General features: G+C 48.3%; 1 protein-coding gene across 9 annotated transcripts in view; it reads left to right on the top strand.

The window, feature by feature from the left end:
- The window catches only part of LOC131411582 (ral-GDS-related protein-like), a 49720-nt gene extending 30944 nt beyond the window's left edge, over positions 1-18776 (top strand). For 2 of the 9 annotated variants that reach the window (XR_009221590.1, XR_009221588.1), the window contains exon 2: positions 3550-3711. Coding sequence is in view for 2 of the 9 variants with exons in the window: in XM_058550609.1 (XP_058406592.1) it covers positions 17830-18066; positions 18475-18585 (348 nt within the window). In the remaining 7 variants the exon portion in view is untranslated. Of the gene's footprint in view, positions 1-3549; positions 3712-3839; positions 4092-14091; positions 14214-16672; positions 16758-16813; positions 17127-17297; positions 17313-17690 lie in introns of those variants that run through there. The other 7 variants (XR_009221587.1, XR_009221584.1, XR_009221586.1 and 4 more) reach the window with 7 other exon arrangements.
- Positions 18777-19197: the final 421 nt, after the last annotated feature.

The raw sequence follows: 19197 nt of genomic DNA on the forward strand, positions 1-19197 counted from the left end.
TGCCAGGAGGGAGCCTGGGAGTGGCACAGGGAGTTCATAAGACAGATTCCAGGTGGCCGTTCTCTGCTCTCCTCTCGTGGAAAAGAGCCACAGACAAACTATAAATCTCACAGTCAACTCAGCCAAAACCAAACTCCCACAGCTCCCCACCAAGCAGGACCTCCCCAAGTCTCCTCAGCTAAGTTTCTTGACTCAGGCCATAAACTCAGCACCGACTTCAAGTCCTCCCCAGCCCCACCCCTCACCACTTCCCATCTGTACACAGTCCTACTGTCTCGATCTCCAAACACACCCAGAATTCAACCTCCTCTCCCCACCCTGACCTACATCTCCAAGGCCTCTTGCCTGGCTTATTGCAACAGCACCCTAACTGGTCTCCTTGCCTCTGCCCCGGCCCCTCTGTGGTATGTTCTCAACAGAGCAGCCAGATCAAGTCTGCTAAACCTAAGTCCAGCCATGTTACTCCTGCTCTCAAAACCTTCCAAAGGGTCACCATGTCATTCAGAATAAATCAATGCCCGAGTCCTCGTTATGACCAACAAGGGCCGACGATTGGGCCAAAGTCACAACTCTGCTTTCAGCTCCTGCTGCCGTCACCGGATGTGCCCTGGCCACACTGGCCTCCTTGCTGCTCCCAGAGCAGGCCACTTGCTCTTCCTCCTGCACTGCTTTTGGAGCTTGTTCAAAATCTACCTCTGCGGTGAGACCTTTCCTGGTCCTCCTGGCTACAACTCCACCCCCCTCCAGCCTGGCACACATCACTCTCCCACATGAGCCACACCATTGGTGTCACATCTAGAACGTCACCCAGGGCATGCTTTTTGTGTTTTGCTCACTTCTCTGGCACAAGGGTCTAGGACAATGCATGAACCAAACCTTGCGCTCAATAAGAAATGTAGCTTAATGAATGGATAACTATAAAAACTACCAGGAACTGCCTAACCCTTGGGCAAGGGAGGCCGAATCTGTAAGAACACCAGGGTCCAGGAGAGGCTGATCCATTAATCAGCCCTAAAAGGACGCACAGCATCATGTTAGAAAGAAAACTCCCCACCCCATCCTACAAATACCGTACATGTTCTTATGAGCATCAACAGAGGCCTTCAAACACAAACACCTTTTCTACTTTGAAGCAGCCTTCCGTGTCTCATTACCACTTATCGCATGTCTTTTCCTGACTTTACCGTGATGACTTTCATATCTAAGGTAATATGACTGATATTAAACTGTGTTTTCTACCTTAACCAAGTCTTTCCTGGGAATGGTCGTAGGTATGTAAGCGGTAATAACCTGAGAACAGATGGAGAAGTAAATAATTCTATTCCTTCCCCCACCATGTGCCCCCAGCAAACAGTGCATCACTGTCTGATTCTTTATCTTTTTTAAACAAACGTCACCAGAAATACATCTGCTGAACATGCTCCTTTGGAAGTCAGCCACCTCACGTTTAAGTGGCCAGATGCCACAAACCATTGAAATATTGCCTACTAGTCTACTGTACCGTTCCCAAACTGAGATTTCAGTAAACTTATGTTGCAGCTGCCAGGAAAAGAAAAAGGAATTAAAAACAATGCCATCCTGCCGCCTGGTCAGCCTGCTTCGAGGTTCAGCCTGAGGCAGGCGGCACTCTGTGCTCAGGCCCTCCGGGCCGGTCCAGCAGGTGAGTCAGCACCGGGCACTGTGTGGCCTTGGTCTGTGCCACCATCTCTGCTCTGGGTGCCTCGGGCCACTATGGCCTCCCCATGGCCACCAGCACCCACCTTATGGCCTCCACCACCCTCTCAGTCCCACCCCATGACCACCGTGCTCTCCATTGATTTGGGCTGAGGCCTACAATGTCGGGAAACAGGGTATTCTGGAAACGCTCTTCCTTAGGTCACTATCTTCTGGCATTTGCTGTGACTTTTCTGCTCTTTTGATGGCAGTGAGCCTGCCTTGATCTCTGTGATCAGGAATGTGGCTGAGCAAAAGCCGCTTGTACCTCCGGGATGGACGCACCTCCCAGATGCTCTGTTGCTAGATGGGTCCTGGCAGTGCAGGGAAAGGTGGCTCTGCACTGGAGGTGAGTCCTGGAGAGGCATCTGACAGTGGACTCTGCATTTGACAGCATCCTGGGTGGTGGAGGGCGTGGCCCACTCCTCACCCGGGGGCTTACCCTGGGGACTCAGGGAAGGGGCTCCTCTCTTCACTTCTTCCTTGGGCTCCGACAGCATGGTGAGGAGTTTTCCTGTCCCCTGGCCTGGCTCCCTTCATGAGGGCTTCTGGAATTCAGCCAGTTCAGTGAGTCCTTTCCTGCGGACTCCGCACTGGAGGTCCCAAAACAGTGCACTGAACACATTTTACTTTGAAAATTTCCTGGCAGATCCTTTTGTTTTGCATTGCAGTTTCTTGTTGTATTTTGAAAGAGCTGAATGCCACTTGTCTGTAGAATTATTGAAGATTTACAGTGGTTTGTTCTAAGTTGGAAGTTGTTACAATCTATCCAAAGAACTAGTAATGTGAGCTTGTTTCAGAGGTCAGCCACCCTGCTTTCTTGACAGTTCCTTCAGAGCCTGTGTCCCATAAGTTTTGTTACTGTTTTTGAGAATGAGGCAAAGCACTGCAGTGAAGGTTGCTCTTGGCATGTGTCATTGTTTAACGTGGTCTGGGGACAAAGGAGGTGGTGGTCCTTTGGTAACTAGTCACAAAGCATTGAGAAAGGTTAGAAGGTCATGTTGCTTGGAACTCCCTGAGGACCTAGTATCCACCTGGTCTGGTCCACAGCGGACTCAGGGGGGCTAGATGAACTCAGGTGGAGCAGAAAGCCCTTGAGAGAGACCCCCCAAACCCCCATGTGCAGAGTTTGGTCTAAATAGAGAATTTACCTTAATGAGGAGAAGAGATGATGAAGTGTCTTGGTCAGTACCTTGCAGGGGCTTGTTGCTTTGTACAGAGAACAGCTTTCCTCCTGGTAAGGGGAGGACAGGAGGAACACGCAACCACAACCCTTGGGGCTGACCTTCTCCTGGCGGCAGTCCTGCATACCTCAGCTACTTGAGCAGAGCTGGGGCCAGACGCCCCGCTGAGTGCCTGGGAGGCTCTGCTGTCCGACACCTGGCCTGGCTTTGAAATAGGGGGACCAACCCTCGCCGTTTTAGCACTGTGTCCCATGGACAGCAGGAGGGTTGGGTAGCCATGAGCTTCTAGGAACTATTTCTGAGGCTTCCTGAAGCCTTTCCTGTTGTCTTAATGCCATCCTGTGCTATCTGCCCGAATGTCTGTGTCCCTACAGGGCACTTACCACAGCCTGGGAGGAGGTATTCACCTTTCTTCCTCTTCTGCCTTAGATGGTCAGTTTCTTAAGGTAGAAGGTGGGTCTTTCATCTTTCTATTCCAGTAATAACTTGCAAGCAGAAGGTGCTTCTTAAATCTTTACTAAAGGTTTAAATGGGTAAATTGGCTACAGGTGTTGGTGTTCCCAAAAACACTTGTTTTGTTTCTATACTTGATTATTTTAGGGGTAGACATTTAATCCTTTCTTTCTAGTTACTTTTTCATTTATCCTTGCAGGCTCCACATAAAGGGCTCAATGTCTGGTTCAGTGGTTAAAAGCTGTTCACAGGGATGACTGGACCCCACTAAGCATTCTTTCGTCTGTAGTGAACGTTTCACCAAAAAAAGCTCTTGGAAAGGCTGGATGGTCAGTATTACATGCTCAAACCATGGCCGTGCCCTCCATCTTCCACCTGATTGAGAAGGGGGGGCTGAAGTCCGTGGCTGCCCCAGGAGAAAGGACACCAGGTAGGCCACCGGGGACCTAAGGAACATGCGAGTGAAGCAGATGGGAAAGGAGATGCAGGTTCATCGTTGTCCTTGAGGGAAAACCTGAGGGCCTAGCAGGGCTCCCGCAAGTTGAAGCGAGCCACTGTGCAGGGTGAACCTGCACCCAGGGCTGCCCAGGAAGCCGCCAGTCAGGAGCAGGTGCAGAGTCTCTGGAAGGAACTCCAGGATACAGTGTGGCCTCCACAGCATCAGGCAGCCAGGGAGATGCAAACATGTCTGCTATGGATGCTGACAATGAGACCCCCCTCTTCCCTGCCAGGGCCTCTTAGGTAAGAGTGGCATTTCCGTGGGTGACTTTATCCCTCAGGATCTGGGGTGTGCAGATTTATTGGCTGGCAACTTTCTTACACTTTCTTCTCAGAGCACACTCGAGAAAGGTCATCTGTCCCCCACGAGGCTGTTGACCGAAAGAGGTTGAAGAGAGATGTGGAGACCAGCTGCAGCGGGACCAGCCTTGTGCCTGACTAGGGCTTGGCCCAGAACCCCCAAGTTCATCATTCACAATGATGCCTCAGAAAGCCTCCCAGAGCCTCTCCACCCTCCAACAGATGTCACCTTAAAGCCAGACACAGAAGCTGTGCAGAGCAAGCACAGCAACACCGGCCCCACGTCTCTCAGAAAGGTCATCCTGTCAGCACTGGGGGCCCAAGAACTCCTCAACTCGCTGCACTCCTACTGCTTCTGCTCCCCGGGGAACAGGAGCACGGGTGCCACCTGTGGGAGCAGGTGGAGAAGAATGGTGAGCTGAAGAGGGGCAGCTGCCGACAGCCAGGTGCACACGCTGCAGGAGGAGCTGGACGAGCTGAAGGGAGGGGGCTCCCTGCCTTAGCAGCCTGGTGCTCCCCGCCAAGGTCAGTGCCCGTACTCGGGGCTCCCCCACTGCCTGCTCATCATGAGGGGTTTCCTGCTATGCAGCAGACTGCCACTGACCACTTCTTTGTGCAGCATGCCTGCTGCTGTCTTGGGAGAAGGCTCTGCTGGTAGCCGCCCCTTGCAGACAGGGAGCCCAGGCTGCAGAGCTCACCCCGCCAGTTCTAGGGTGCTCGAGAGGCAGCGGTAGTTGTCAAGGTTTAGCCGCTGGGAAAGGAGGCATTGCAGGTCTGCTGGGAAAGCCAGACCTACACAATGAACGGTGCCTGGATCCTTGTTTTTCCACTTGAACAGGAGAAAATCAGCTTCTGTTGCATCCCTCACACAAATGTAAATTCCAATGAGTTAGGATCTAAATGTGAAATAAAATCGACATAGTAACTATTAGAAAAGTTATAGGAGACTCTTAAAGTCATGGGGAGGTTCTTTCCATTCATGTTTTAATGAATATCCTTGAACTGAAGTCATTTTGAACATTTTAATAATTTCTTTAAAATTTTAAACATCTTTTTGAGTAGAGTACATTCTCTTTTGTAAATATTAAAGCACTACAGAAATATATAAAGTAAGAAGTGGTAAAAACTCCTATTTCTCACCTACCTCCCAACTTTTATTCCTTGTTGGTAGTAAAATTTGGTGTGTAATCTCCTCAACTCTTCCCTGTGCTTTACATGCATATTTCTCCACCTGTACGAATAGGTTGGATATATTTTTGGTGTGTTTATTGGCTATGTTTCTGATTTTCCCGCTCTCTTACAGTTTAGTAGTTGTAAACATTGGTTTCTCGATATTCCTTATGTATTGAGGGTACCATCTTTTGCCTGTTATACATCCATGGAAAACATTTCCCTACCACATAGTTCATTTAATCTGGATCAGTGCTCGTCTTCCCAGATGTCAGTAACACTTCAGGAGGGAAACGGCTCTATGTGACTGGCTGTTCAGGATCTCCGGGACCCCCAGGGCAACAACCATTAGGACAACACAAAACAAGAAACAAAACCCATCCTGCGTGTTTCCAGATGCATTCTGGTGGAAGGACAGCTCCAGTTGAGGACCGCTGATGTCTTGGTCAGAGTTATCCACTATGTTCTCCTATCACGTTAAAGCAGTTTCGGTAGTTTCTTGTACCTGATGGTACAGTTTGGTGCCTTTGTCTGTTCCTCTTGGTCAGACTGCACAAGGTTTCTCACTGTTACAGGTCTTTCCAGAGAGCCAGCCCTTAACTCCATTGCTTAGGTCTGCATTGTTTTTCCCGCCTCGTGAATCCTCACTTCATTCTGCTGTTGTTGGTTTTATTGTGGTGTTATTCTGGCTCCTGGAGGGAAGTGCTCAGCTTCTTCGTGTAGAGTTGATATTCCCTGATACCTGCAGTGGAGGCTGTGTCTCTTCTGTCCCTTAGTCTCCACGCCATGGATTTGCCTCATGCTGCTCTCAGTGCTGCTCATTTCTAAAGAGTTTGTCCTGTCTGTCTGGATCCCCTCTGTAACCTGAGAGATTTAGAAGGGTGTGGACAGATTTTCAAGTGGATAGGTTGGGGAGGGGAGCCAATATTTTGTGATTATTTTTTATTTTTATTGCTTTAAGGTCCCGTAATATGGTTACTTATAGATTTCTGCTTTTTGGACTCTTTAGAGATTTCACTGTGGCTTAGCACACAGTCCATTGTGGTGACTGTTTCATTGTGGTTTGAGAAGAATGTTTCCTCTCCACTAGTTTCTTATGTTGTTGTCCCTCAGGCTGAGGCTAGATTTAGCTTTTTTGTGTTTATCAACAGATCTGTTTCCTAACTTATTGTATCACTTAAGGGGAAGAGGAAAGTGACTGAATTGACTTAGTATAAGGAAATAGGAGGCTATCAGATAATGGACTATCTCATACACAAGATTTTTTGCCCAAACCTCAAGGTAAACACTAAACAAATAATCAAAGCAAAACCACATATGATAAACAAAGAGAAAACTAGAAGAATCATAAGACAGAACAACCAAACTGAATTGGCAGTCCAAAACAAATGGGACAAGAAACAAAGGAAATGCAAAGGAACCAGAAAATAAGTGACAAAACAGCAACATTAAGCCCTCATATATCAATAATTACCCTAAATGTAAATGGATTGAACTCTCCAATCAAAAGATACAGAGTGGCAGGATGGATTAAAAAGAAAGGCCCAACAATATGCTGCCTTCAGGAAACACATCTTAGCACTAAAGACAAGCACAGGGTCAGAGTCAAAGGATGGAAGACAATACTCCAAGCTAATGGCAAACAAAAGAAAGCAGGTGTTGCCATACTCATATCAGACAAAGTAGACTTCAAGATAAAACAGGTTAAGAAAGACAAAGAAGGGAAATATATAATGATAAAAGGGACACTACATCAAGAAGACATATCACTTATAAATATATATGCACCCAACATAGGAGCACCAATGTACATAAAGCAACTATTAACAAACCTAAAAGGAGAAATCAACAACAACACAATAATAGTAGGAGATCTTAACACCCCACTTACAGCAATGGATAGATCATCCAGACAAAAAGTTAATAAAGAAATATTAGACTTAAATGAAAAACTGGACGAGATGGACCTAGTAGACATATACAGAGCACTCCATCCAAAAACAGCTGACTACACATTCTTCTCAAGCGCGCATGGAACATTCTCTAGGATAGACCATATGTTGGGAAACAAAGCAAGCCTCAATAAATTTAAGAAGATTGAAATCATAACAAGCATCTTTTCAGACCATAAGGCTATGAAACTGGAAATGAACCACGAAAATAAAACTGGGAAAGTGACAAAAATTTGGAGATTAAACAACATGCTACTGAACAACCAATGGATCATTGATGAAATTAAAGGAGAAATCAAAAACTATCTGGAAACAAACGAAAATGATAACATGCCATATCAAACCATATGGGATGCAGCAAAAGCGGTCCTGAGAGGGAAACTCATAGCGATACAAGCTGCTATTTTTTTTTAAGTAAACACTCTTTTCCTTTATCCCTGTCTTCTCCTCTGGTACTTTAATAATGCTTATCTATTTCTTTTCATGGTATCCCATAATTCACACTGCCTTTCCCCATTCCTATGCAGTACCGTTTTTCTTTTTGTTTCTTTGACTGGATGATTTCAAACGACACATCTTCTAGTTCACTAATTATTTCTTGTACATGGTTGAATTTGATTTAGAAACTTTCTATTAAATTCTTCAGTTCAGTCGTTGTGTTCTTCAATTCTAGGATTTCTGTTTGTTTTTCCTTAATGATTTCTGTTTCTGTAATGAACTTCTCACTTGTTCATGTGCTGTTTCCTTATTTCATTTAGTAGTCTATCTATGTTTCCTTAGAGTTTTATGAATTTCTCAAAGAGGGTTGTTCTGAAACCTTTGTGTCATAGTTCCTATATCTCCATTGCTTGGTCGGTCATTGGAGTTTTATTCTTTTTCTTTGGTGGTGTCATGAGTCTTTGATTATTCATGATCCTTGTGGCCTTCCATTGGTGTCTGCAAATTTGAGGAAGTAGGCACCTCTTCCAGTCTTTACAGAATGGCTTTAGCAAACCAAAGCCTTCACAGTCATCCCATCTAGGGGTCCTGGGTAGGCCATCTGGTGGTGTCCAGGGGCAAGCTTGCTGCTGGAGTCCTTGGACAGCCTGGTACTGGGGTGAGTGGAAAGCTTGGGTCTATGGTATTGTGTCTGGCCCTGGGCACTGCTGGGACCCTGAGATCATGAGTAGCCCCACTGGAGCCTGTTTTGGCAGGTCCTCTTTGAGAGCCTGCAGCCACAGGAGTCATCCAGGGCCATGAGAGTTCGCCAGTGCTGGGATGAGCTGAGAGCCTTGGTTCATGGGAGACTGCCAGGAGCCTGGCGCCACGAGAGACAGCTTGTGCTGTGGTAGGCCAGAAGTCTGGATTCCTGGGAGCCTGCTGGGATCCTGGGGCCACAGGAGCTGCCTGAAGCTGCAGAAGCCAGCAGGCACTGGATCAAGATGGAAGCCTGGGTTCATGTGAACCTGCCGGTGCCTGGTGCCATGGGAGCTGCCTGGGGCCGCCTGAGTCAGCAAGCACCTGGGTAAACTGGGGGCCTGGTTTTGTGGGAGCCTGCAAGGAGCCTCGTTCCATAAGAGCTGTCTACAGCTGCTGGAACTGGCAGGTGGTGTGGTGAGCCATGGGCCTGAGTTCCCAGCAGCCCCCTGGGAGCCTGGTGTCATGGAATCTACCTGGGTTGCTGGAGCCAGCAAGTGCTGGAGTGACCTGGGGTCTTGGGTTTGTGGGAGCCCACTGGGGTCTTGGGTTTGCCCTGTTACAGAAGCTGCCTGTGACTGAGTGTTGCCTGTGGCTGCCTGGCATACACAGGACCTTGGGTGAGCCAGGGTCTGGATTCACCAGAGCCCACCAGGAGCCTGGTGCCAAGGACACCACTTGTGGTCACAAGAGCCACCTTGGGCTGTTGAAGATGGCAGCTCCTAGGCTGAGATGGGGCCCTGGGTTCCCAGGAGCCTGGTGGGAGCCTGGTGTCAAGGCTGCTGCTTGAGGCCACCAGAGCTGGCATGCTCCAGGGTGAGCCAGGGGCCTGGATTTGCAGAAGCCTGCAGGGAGCCAGCTAGGTCCACGGGAGTCAGCCTGGCGCTGGGGCAGGCTGGCTAAGGTCAGGCAGAGTGGAGATGTCCCTTCTCATTGGGAGGTGTTTGATTACTGATTCAATCTGCTTATTTGTTACTGGTCTATTCAAGATTTCTATTTCTTCATGATTCAGCTTTTGTAGGTTGTTTCTAGGAATTTATCTATTTTGTCTAGGTTATGCAATTTATGAGTGTACACTAGTTCAGAATAGTCTCTTCTGATCTGTTTCTTTCTGAAGCATCTGTTGCAATGCCTCCTCTTTCATTTCTGATTTAGCTTGAGTCATCTTTCTTTGTTTTCCTAGATATTTTATCTAAGGGTTTCTCAATTTTATTTTTTCCAAAACTCAACTTTTACTTTTATTAATCGTCCATACTGTCTTTCATTTTTTTTCCACTCTCCTCTTGGTGACTTCCATCCTTCTGCTAACTTTGGGTTTCATTTTTTCTTTTTTTAATGCTGTGTGTTGTAAGTCAGGTTGTTTCTTTGACATCTTTCTTCTCTTGTAATGTACAAGTTTATCACTATAAATTTTCCTCTTAGTACTACTTTTGCTGCAGCCTATAAGTTTTGGTGTGTTTATTGTTTCTTTTTTTTTTTTTAAAGATTTATTTATTTATTTTCGCCCCAAAGCCCCAGTAGATAGTTGTATGTCATAGTTGCACAGCTTTCTAGTTCCCGTATGTGGGACGCGGCCTCAGCGTGGCCGGAGAAGTGGTGCGTCGGGGTGTGCCCGGGATCCGAACCCGGGCCACCAGTATCAGAGAGCACGCACTTAACTGCTAAGCCACAGGGCCGGCCCATATTGTTGCTTTTTGTGTGTGTGTGATGAAGATTGGCCCTGTGCTAACATCTGCCAATCCTCTTTTATTTTATTTTTTGCTGAGGAAGACTGGCCCTGGGCTAACATCCGTGCCCATCTTCCTCCACTTTATATGGGATGCCGCCACAGCATAGCTTGCCAAGCGGTGCGTTGGTGTGCACCCGGGAACTGAGCTGGCGAACTACGGGCCGCCGCAGTGGAGCGCACGCACTTAACCGCTTGTGCCACCAGGCCGGTCCCTATTGTTTCTTTTTGTATGTTTTGAGCTGTTTTCTAATTTCCTTTTTGATTTCTTCTTTGATCTACATTTTTTGTGTGTGAAGAAGATCAGCCCTGAGCTAACATCCACGCCAATCCTCCTCTTTTTGCTCAGGAAGACCGGCCCTGAGCTATCATCCTTGCCCATATTCCTCCACTTTATATGGGATGCCACTACAGCATGGCCTGACAAGCATGGGTTGGTGCGTGCCCAGGATCCGAACCCAGGCTGCCAGCAGCGGAACACATGCACTTAACCACTACAGCACCTGTCTGCACCCTGATCTACTTTTAAGTTTAAGAGTTTTTGTTGAACTTCCACATATTATGAATGTTCCAGTTTTCCTTCTGTTATTGACTTCTAGTTTCATGCCATTGTGTTTAGAAAAGTTACTTGGTATTATTTCAGTCTTCTTTAATCTTGTTAAGACTTGTTTTGTGACCTAGCATGTGATCTGTTCTGGAAAATAGTCTGTGTGCCCTTGAGAAGAGTGTACATTTTGTTGCTGTCCAGTAAAATATTCTGTGTGTGTCTGATAGGTCCATTTAGTATTTAATGTTTTCATGTCTGCTATTTCCTGATTTTCTGTATGGATATTCTATCCGTTAAAAGTGGTCTTTGAAGTCTCCTACTATTTGCAACTTATATAAGTGAGAAGGCTCTTATATTGGGTATATATAAAGATCTCTTAGAACTCAATTATAAAAGACAAGTCAATGAAACGGGGTAAGCAACTGGAATAGACATGTCTCCAGGAAATACATAGATGGCCAATAAGCACAAGATAGTTGCTCAGTATCATTAATTATTAGGAAAATACAAATTCAAAGCACAATGTGATACTATTTCACGCTCAAAATGAAGGCTATATTCAACATAATGGAAAATAACAAGTGTTGGTAAAGATGTGGAGAAAGGGAAACCCACATACATTACTGGTGGGAAAGTAAAATGATGCAGCCACTGCAGAAAACAGCTTGGCATTTTCTAAAATCTTAAACTTAGAATTACCATTGACCTGGAGAGGCCCATGGTAGATATGTCCAAAAGAGCAAACTTGCCCATAGACATTCAAAGTAACAGTGTTCACAATGGTCCAAAAGTGAAACAAACCCAAATTTCTAGCCAGTTATCACTGCATAAACCAAATGTGGCCTATTCATAATATAGGATATTATAAGCCATAAAAAAGAATTAAGTACTGCTACATGCTCGGCCATGGGTGAATCTTGAAACATGTGTGCTCACTGAAGCCATCCACAAAGGCAATAGATAACAGGATGCCATTTGAATGAAATGTCCAGAATAGGAAAATCCATAGAGGGAGAAAACAGATGAGTTGTTTCCATGGGTTTGGGTTAGCAGAAAATAGATTGTGAATGAGTATGGGTTTGTTTGGGGGTGTTGAAAATGTTCTGGAATTAGACAGTGTTGATAGCCACACGACATAATCATTGTGCTAAAAGCCACAGAAATGTATACTTTGAAATGCTTAAAACGGTGTATTCTATGTTAAGCAGATTTTCCACATAAAAATTTTGAATTTTTTAAGTTAATCAGGGTATTGGTTAATTTTAAGTTGCCTGGTATATTTAATAAGTGTAATTAATGGAGTTATTAGGGGTAGGGCAAGTTGTAGCCAAGAGAGTAAACATCCGACGAGGGCTATAGTAACAAATCCTATGACTATACAAGCAACAGTCTAAAATCCAGTCCATTTCCATTGTCCCCAACTTGGAGAGACCAGCCATGAAAATAGGTCAGTGATCTCGGGGGCCTTTGGTATCTATTCAAAGATTTGGGTAATATTATGCAATATTTTAACCTCTTGGGCCATTTGGTGGAGGTAGGTTTGAACTTCTCTGTTGATGTACACTCAGCAAGTGTGGTTCTAGGAAAGGCACCAACCCCTCCTTCCTTGGCCGGTATAGACAGTCTAGGGCCAGGCCATTTTCTAAAACCATTTAGGCGAGAGACTCATGAGTGTGTTGTTCAGGGGTTAGGATATGTTCTTATGGAGTTGTTGTCCATGTTCTGTTAAGGTTGTTGATACTTCTTAGTTGCCTCAGTTTCCTGATTTTGTGTGGGTAGGGCCACCGCACCTGTGCCCAGTCCAGTCAGTCAATCCCAGTAGAACTGAAAACCCAGTGCTATAGGACTGACATTGTTTCTATGGGTTGTTGGTAGCCCGTCAGAGCAGGAAACTCAGGGGACCTGCGACCTGAGAGAAGCAGGCTGAGAGAGAAACAATAGTGCATTGCACAATACAGCCTGGAGAAAGCTGCTCACAGGGTTGGAGAAGAGAGACGCTCACTGGGTGAGAGCCTTGTGATATCAGCCCACAGTAAAACCCAAAAGTGGATGCTCCTGGTGTCAAATATTCCTTAGGTGTCTTGAGGTAAAATAATTTGCACCCATTCACTGGCTACCTGTGGTATATGATTTCAGGGGGTATGGTTAAAGTGTTTGTGGGCCAAGAGCTATCTGGGCCTGGGCACAAAATCACCAAGGTGGCCTCAAAGCCTACCCCAAAATGACCCCTCAAGGAGCAGTTCGGGCAGAAATTGAGTGGAGCATTTTGAAGGAAGCCTGGGGCAAAGATGTTGTTCGATGGAGTTGGCTACAACTGAGTCTCTCTGCAGGGTAAGCCCTTCAGCTGGGGTACAGTAGGTGATTGGAGGCCAAGTGACAGACCCTGTGACTCCTGATTCCCAGTGCACGGTTAGACCTCTAAGCCCATTGGACATAAATGGTTGTGGTGTTTGTGAATCATCTTGATGGCGGTGTGGAAAGTATAGGGGACGTGTGGTGGGAGACGTCATGATAGTGTCGGGAGGAGCTGTGTGTGAGATTACGGTGTTGAAGGGGAAGGATTGGAGGCAGGTGCAGTGGGTGTGTGACCAACAATTGTCAATGAAGGGACAGCTGGGGTGTAACTGGGGAAATCAGGGACCAGCAGAAGTAATGTGTTTAAAACAAGACACCAGGGCAGGCCCAGTGGCTTAGCTGTTAAGTGCGCACGCTCCACTACTGGCGGCCTGGGTTCGGATCCCGGGCGTGACCGACGCACCTCTTCCCCGGCCATGCTGAGACTACATCCCACATACAGAAACTAGAAGGATGTGTAACTATGACATACAACTATCTACCTGGGCTTTGGGGAAGGAAAAAAGGAGGAGGATTGGCAATAGATGTTAGCTCAGAGCTGGTCTGCCTCAGGAAAAAGGAAGAGGAGGATCAGCATGGATGTTAGCTCAGGGCTGATCTCCCTCACAAAAAAAATAAATAAATAAAATAATAAAACAAGACACCAGGCCCTAATAGAGCCACTTAGCCTAAGTCTCACGTCAACAAGCCGAGATTTAATTAGACTTTTTGCCCTCCCAGGAATAGAATCATAAACCAGTCAATTGGGAATCGCCTGATGAGCAGCAGGTAGGTCACCTTCCTAATAGAGCCCTGCCATCCCCTAAAGGAAGGTAACCTTGCAGTAACCAACCCTCTTTTTGGTGTAGTGTAATTTCCTTGTTCCTGCTCCCTTCTGCCTATAAAAGTCTTTCATTTTGTACAGCTCCTTGGAGCTTCTTTCTCTCTGCTAGACTGGATGCTGCCTGATTCATGAACTGTTGAATAAAGCTGATAAGATGTTTAAAATTTACTCAGTTTTATTTTGTTTTGTACCAGTTTGGTGGCAGCAGTGGGATCCAAAGGAGACATCTGATGGCTTAGGGGATGAGAAACACAGGCATTGGTACCCGCAAAACCTTTGAGTTCTCCATCTTTGTCACTGATTCTGAGAGCCGTGGGTAAGTTCCTCTCAGCAAGTGCTGTAGAGAAACACAGCAGGGGGCTGTGAGGGAGGGTTGGGCGTCACTTGGTAGGAGGGTCTGAAAGGCCTCAATAGAGTGACACTTGCTGGGACCAGAATGACAAGAGGGAGCCAGCCCTTCAGGGGTCTGGGAGCAGTGTGTCAGGGAGATGGCACCACCGGTCCTGAGTCTCACAGGCAGAAGTGAGTTTGGCCAGAGGAGGTCAGAAATATGGCCAGTGCAGCTGGAGGGAGGCTGGGAGGAGAGAACAGGAGCTGGGGTGGAAGGTAGGGCCAGGGCCTGGTAGGCTGTGTCAGTTACCTTTCCCTCTCTGACTTCATTGCCCCTAACCTTGCTTTTCAAAACTACAAATGTTGACTATCTCACAATTTGTGTGGATCAGCAATCAGGCACGTTTTAGCTGGGTGCCTCTGCCTCGCTGAGTTGAACAGGTTGGGGCTGTGGCCTCAACTGAGGCTCAACTGGGGGAGGACAAGCCCCGAAGGTCACTCTCAGCCTTCAGGGTTCAGTTTGCAATGAGAGCCTGAGTTCCTTTCTGTCTGTTGGCCTGGGCACTCCCGTGCTTCTCTCCTCTATAGGCCTCCACATTGGGCAGTCCCAAAACACTGGTATTTGATTCCTCAGTTACAGGGATTCGACAGAGTGAGAGAGAGAGATGGAACATGAGAGAGGGAGTAAGAGGAAGTGAGAGACTTGTGTAGTTAAAATTTAGACAAGACATCCCATCACATTGGCTCTTATTATGTTCATAAGCCAGTTACTAACCACTTAGTGGTTACACGGGGATGGCTATGCCATGGGTGGGGTTTACTGGGTACCATTGTGGAGGCTTCCCACCTCATAGTCCAAGATGAGGCCCTTGGGTCTCATTCTCCATAAAACAGGAAACAGTTGAATGGTTTTATGCCACAGAAGGCAGTATCTAAATTTCCGTTAGTTTCAAACCCCTCATGATGCTGACCTGAAAATGAGGCCAAGTTGGAAGTGACTGTTCCAATAGCACATTGCTAGAATCTAGGCCTGTTTTGAGTGGTGTTCTGTGCTACATGTCACCCCTTCTTGTTATTCTTCCATCTCTAAGTTTGTGCCTTAGGTACATGTGACACCAGCCCACAGGGGTAATAGATATTATCTCATATACACCGGGTGAGGTCCCTAGGAAGTAGATTCTAGCCTGATCCCCATGGTGCAGGTTTGGAGACTAGGGAGGACCTGAGAGGCACAAGGACTTCCCCAGGATGCAGAACTGGTAAGAAAGAGGAGGTCTGCATTCATCTCTGTCTCCTCAAAGCTAGGACCTGAGTTAGGTTTCCAGGGAACTGTGGCTAGGGCTGTGTAGGCTCCTTGTGTACAGTTCAGGAAGTGACATGAGAGAGGAGGGTGAGCAGCCCGGGCTCAATGGGCAGCTCTGGAGAAATCTGATTGAGGTAAGGGTCCCAGGTAAAGGAATCTTGAAAAATGACCCCATCTCCTTGGTCCTAGGCCTCAACAGATCTTAGAACTCTGGTAACCAGGCACCCACAGCACCCCATCCAACTCACTTGAATGGAGACAGCCAAGAAGCAAAAATATTTTGTTGTTGTATCCAAACTTTTGGAGGATCTGGCCTCAAAAAAACCCAGAAAGAGAATCTTTTTGATTGTTGCCGATGTTGGCTCAGCCCTCATCCCTGACGCCTCTGGGTGTCTGACAGGAGGCAGTGAAGGGTAACATGGGGGAGCCCAGGAAAGGCTAGTGCAGGCCAGGACACAACGGTGATCCCACCTGATCAACCCCACACTCCAGGCCCCTCATAGTGTGTGTGTGTGTGTTTGTGTGTCTGTGTGGAGTGGGGAAGGCAGGGTATGTGGGACAGGCCATTCCTGGGCAGGAGCTTGTTGTTAGGTGTCGGAAACCTGGTGGGTCTGTCGCATTCATACCCCAGATCATGGCTGACAGCATGAGAAGGTGAGCTCCTCTACTCGTATATTATTGAGCCCTAGAGGTTTCATTTCCTTCCCTCCCTGACCAAAGATCTTTGCCAGGATGCCCTCTGTGCCTGAACTGAGGAGCAGACTTTCTCTTGGGGGTTGGCCTCAGTGGCAGTGTGCAGGCAACCCCTGATTCCCTCTGGCCCAGCTCCCAGGCAGTCTTTGCAGAACTCCACTCAGGAGGTCGTCGAGTAGCTGCTCAATGGTTTCAACTCCAGCAACTCACTAGACAAGGAGCAGGTACATGAGGCCACCCACACCATCCAGTGCTGCTCTGAGATGACAGCAGGAGCAGAGGGCCTCCACACTCAGGACCTTGAGATGATGGGGTTGGACCAGAACTAGGGTGGGACCAGTCAGGGGCTGTCTCTTTTTCAAGCTAAAGGGGACGTAAATGCAGGTAACCTTGTCTGGTTCAGAGCTGAGCTCCCGTGACCCTCTTTCCCTTGTCTGCTGTGAGTTTAGGAGGCCACTGAGGCAGAGCCAGAGGCTAAGGGGGACTGCAGGCTGGCTATTCCTGGAAGAGAAGTGGGATCATTCCTGTATTTAGAAGGACACATGGAAAGTCAGCTATGTGAGTGAACCTTTCTCTTTATCCCGCTCCAGAGTCAGCTCCAGAGTTTCAGCCAGCAGCAGAAGCAGAGCTGTGGGCAGTGGTGGAGGTAGAGCTGGCTCCAGCTCCGTTGACACCACCCCCTCTAGCACTGGAGCCAGTGTCCCCTCTACCAGCAGTGTTGGAGCTGGAGCAAGGGCCAACATGGGCTCCAGCAGGAGTGGGAGCTGCTGAGTTGGAGTCACCTGGACCATCATTTCTAGTGGGAAGTCCATCTCCACCTGTGGCTAAGAAGTGTGAAAAGAAGCCCAACCTACGGCCTTCCCTCCTAAGCTGGTGGTGGAGCAGTTGACTGTGATGGATGCGGTGAGCAGCTGGGCTCTCAGGGCGGGGTGGGGTAGGCCTACCCTCTGCCATCGTTGCCCCAGACCTCATCCAGTCTTCTATGATCTGGGCCCGAATCCTGGCTCCACCCCTTACCAACCATACGACCTGGGCAACTTTCTGAACCCCTAAGCCTTTGCTTTCCACCTGCAGATTATAGAGGTGGACACTAACAGGACCTGCTGCACAGAGTGGCTGTGCCGGCTCCTTGAAGAGAAGGAAGCGTGAGCAGGGCCTGGCACATCAGTAGTGGAGGGGAACTCACTGTATGCAACCAGGTTCCTGGTGGCCCAACCGTCTGCTCAGGAAGCTCAACAGCCTCAGGACTTATTAGACACCTGATGTGTACTCCACTACAAGGGAGACAGACAAGGCCCCTGGTTGTAGCTGCCAGGGGAGAATGTGCATCAGAATGGGGAGTGTGACCAGAGGGGGATCAGTGTGTTGGAAGATGCCCCCTTGGGATGAGCCGAGGTGAGCCACCATCTGGAGCTTGGAGTTAGCCAGGACGGGCTGGATGCAAATACCTCTCTCCCTTCCCTGCCAGTATTGGGTCCTGGGTCATCCTCTGGGTACCCTCAGTGGACAGAGAAGAAAAGCCAGGGACTCTCACAAGGCTCAGGCCACATCATGAGCTTCCTGAGCTCCAGCTCTAAACTGTGACCCCTGTGTGGGACTTTTGGGGATGTGGACACAGAGCTGGGGTGTGGCAATGTTGGGTGACACTCCCCCTGTTCCCCAGGAGCTCTTCCGGAAGGTGGTGCCCTCTCAGTGCCTGGGCTCCACCTGGGGCAAGAGGAATAAGCCCAGCAATGAGCACCTGGCACACACCGTCCGGGCCACCATCGACCACTTCAGAAGGGTGGCCAGCCTCGTCGTCACCACCTGCCTCGGGGACCCGAGCATGATGGCCCAGGACAGGGTGAGGGTGGTGGAGCGCTGGATCCAGGTGGCCCAGGTGTGCTGTGGGAGGCCCAGTGGAGCCCCTCTCTGGAGCCTTGGGAACTGCCTCCACCTTTATCAGGTCCCAGGATTGCAGTGTGTGGTCTAAGCACACTGCAAGTCCCTAGGCCCTTCTTGCCAGGGGAATGCTGACCTTGACTCCAGGTCCCAGTGCGGGGATGCTCACTTCCTACCTGGATCCCTCCTTGGGTTGAGCTAAAATCCTCCTCCTTGTGAGTGTTACTCTTTGGGTCCTAAATGTGCCCTTCTGGGGCTCCCTGAGCATCTGTCTCATCCAGGAGAGGAGATTTAAATAGAAGGGGACTGAAGCTAGAGCAAGCAGGGCTCCAGCGCCCCACCTCACAGCTCATTCTCTTCCCTTCCCCAGGAGTGCAAGATCCTGAAGAACTTCTCCTCGCCCTGCACTGTCATCTCTGTTCTGCAGAAAACATCCATATGCCACCTGAAGAACACATGGGGGAAGTTTCCTGGTGGGTAGGCCTCTCTCCATAGGAGGACCAGGGTGGATGGGGGATCTCCCGTACGTCTGCCATTGGCCCCTCAGTCAGCTGGGAACTCCTGGGTGGCAGCAAATGCTTGGAACAGGGCCTGGGCCTCAGCGGTGGGTCTCTAAGTCTCCTGGTGTCTTTAGTGCACCAATTCTGCTTCAGGATTCGGTTTCTCTAAATGCCAGGTACTGGGTTGAGCCACATTGGAGATTTTCAAGTGTTTCTAGCAACAGAACTCTATGCCCAGTTGAAACTGAAAGTGGTCAGAAGAGAGCTGCTCTGTATAGCGGGGGAATGGAGACGCCAGTGACCAACAGGAGAGCACCCTCCCAGTCTCACAAGACCTTAGCCCTCAGAGGAGCCCAGTGAGAGCACTCCTCCAGGCAGTTTGAATCTCTTAGGTTGTCAAAGAAAAGGATTTGCACTCAGACCCCTCACATTATCCCTAAATTTATCCTTCCCTCTTTCCCCTCTCCTCAGGGAGAGCTCTGAAAACTTAAGGAGTACTATAGCCAAGACGAGTCCTTGAGAAGAGAACTGATGACCAAGGTAGAGTGGAGGCTGGGGGTCTGGAAAGAGAGGAGGGGCCACGGGGGGAGGGG

This window comes from Diceros bicornis, chromosome 11 (assembly GCF_020826845.1).
Source record: "Diceros bicornis minor isolate mBicDic1 chromosome 11, mDicBic1.mat.cur, whole genome shotgun sequence".
Lineage (NCBI taxonomy): Eukaryota > Metazoa > Chordata > Mammalia > Perissodactyla > Rhinocerotidae > Diceros > Diceros bicornis.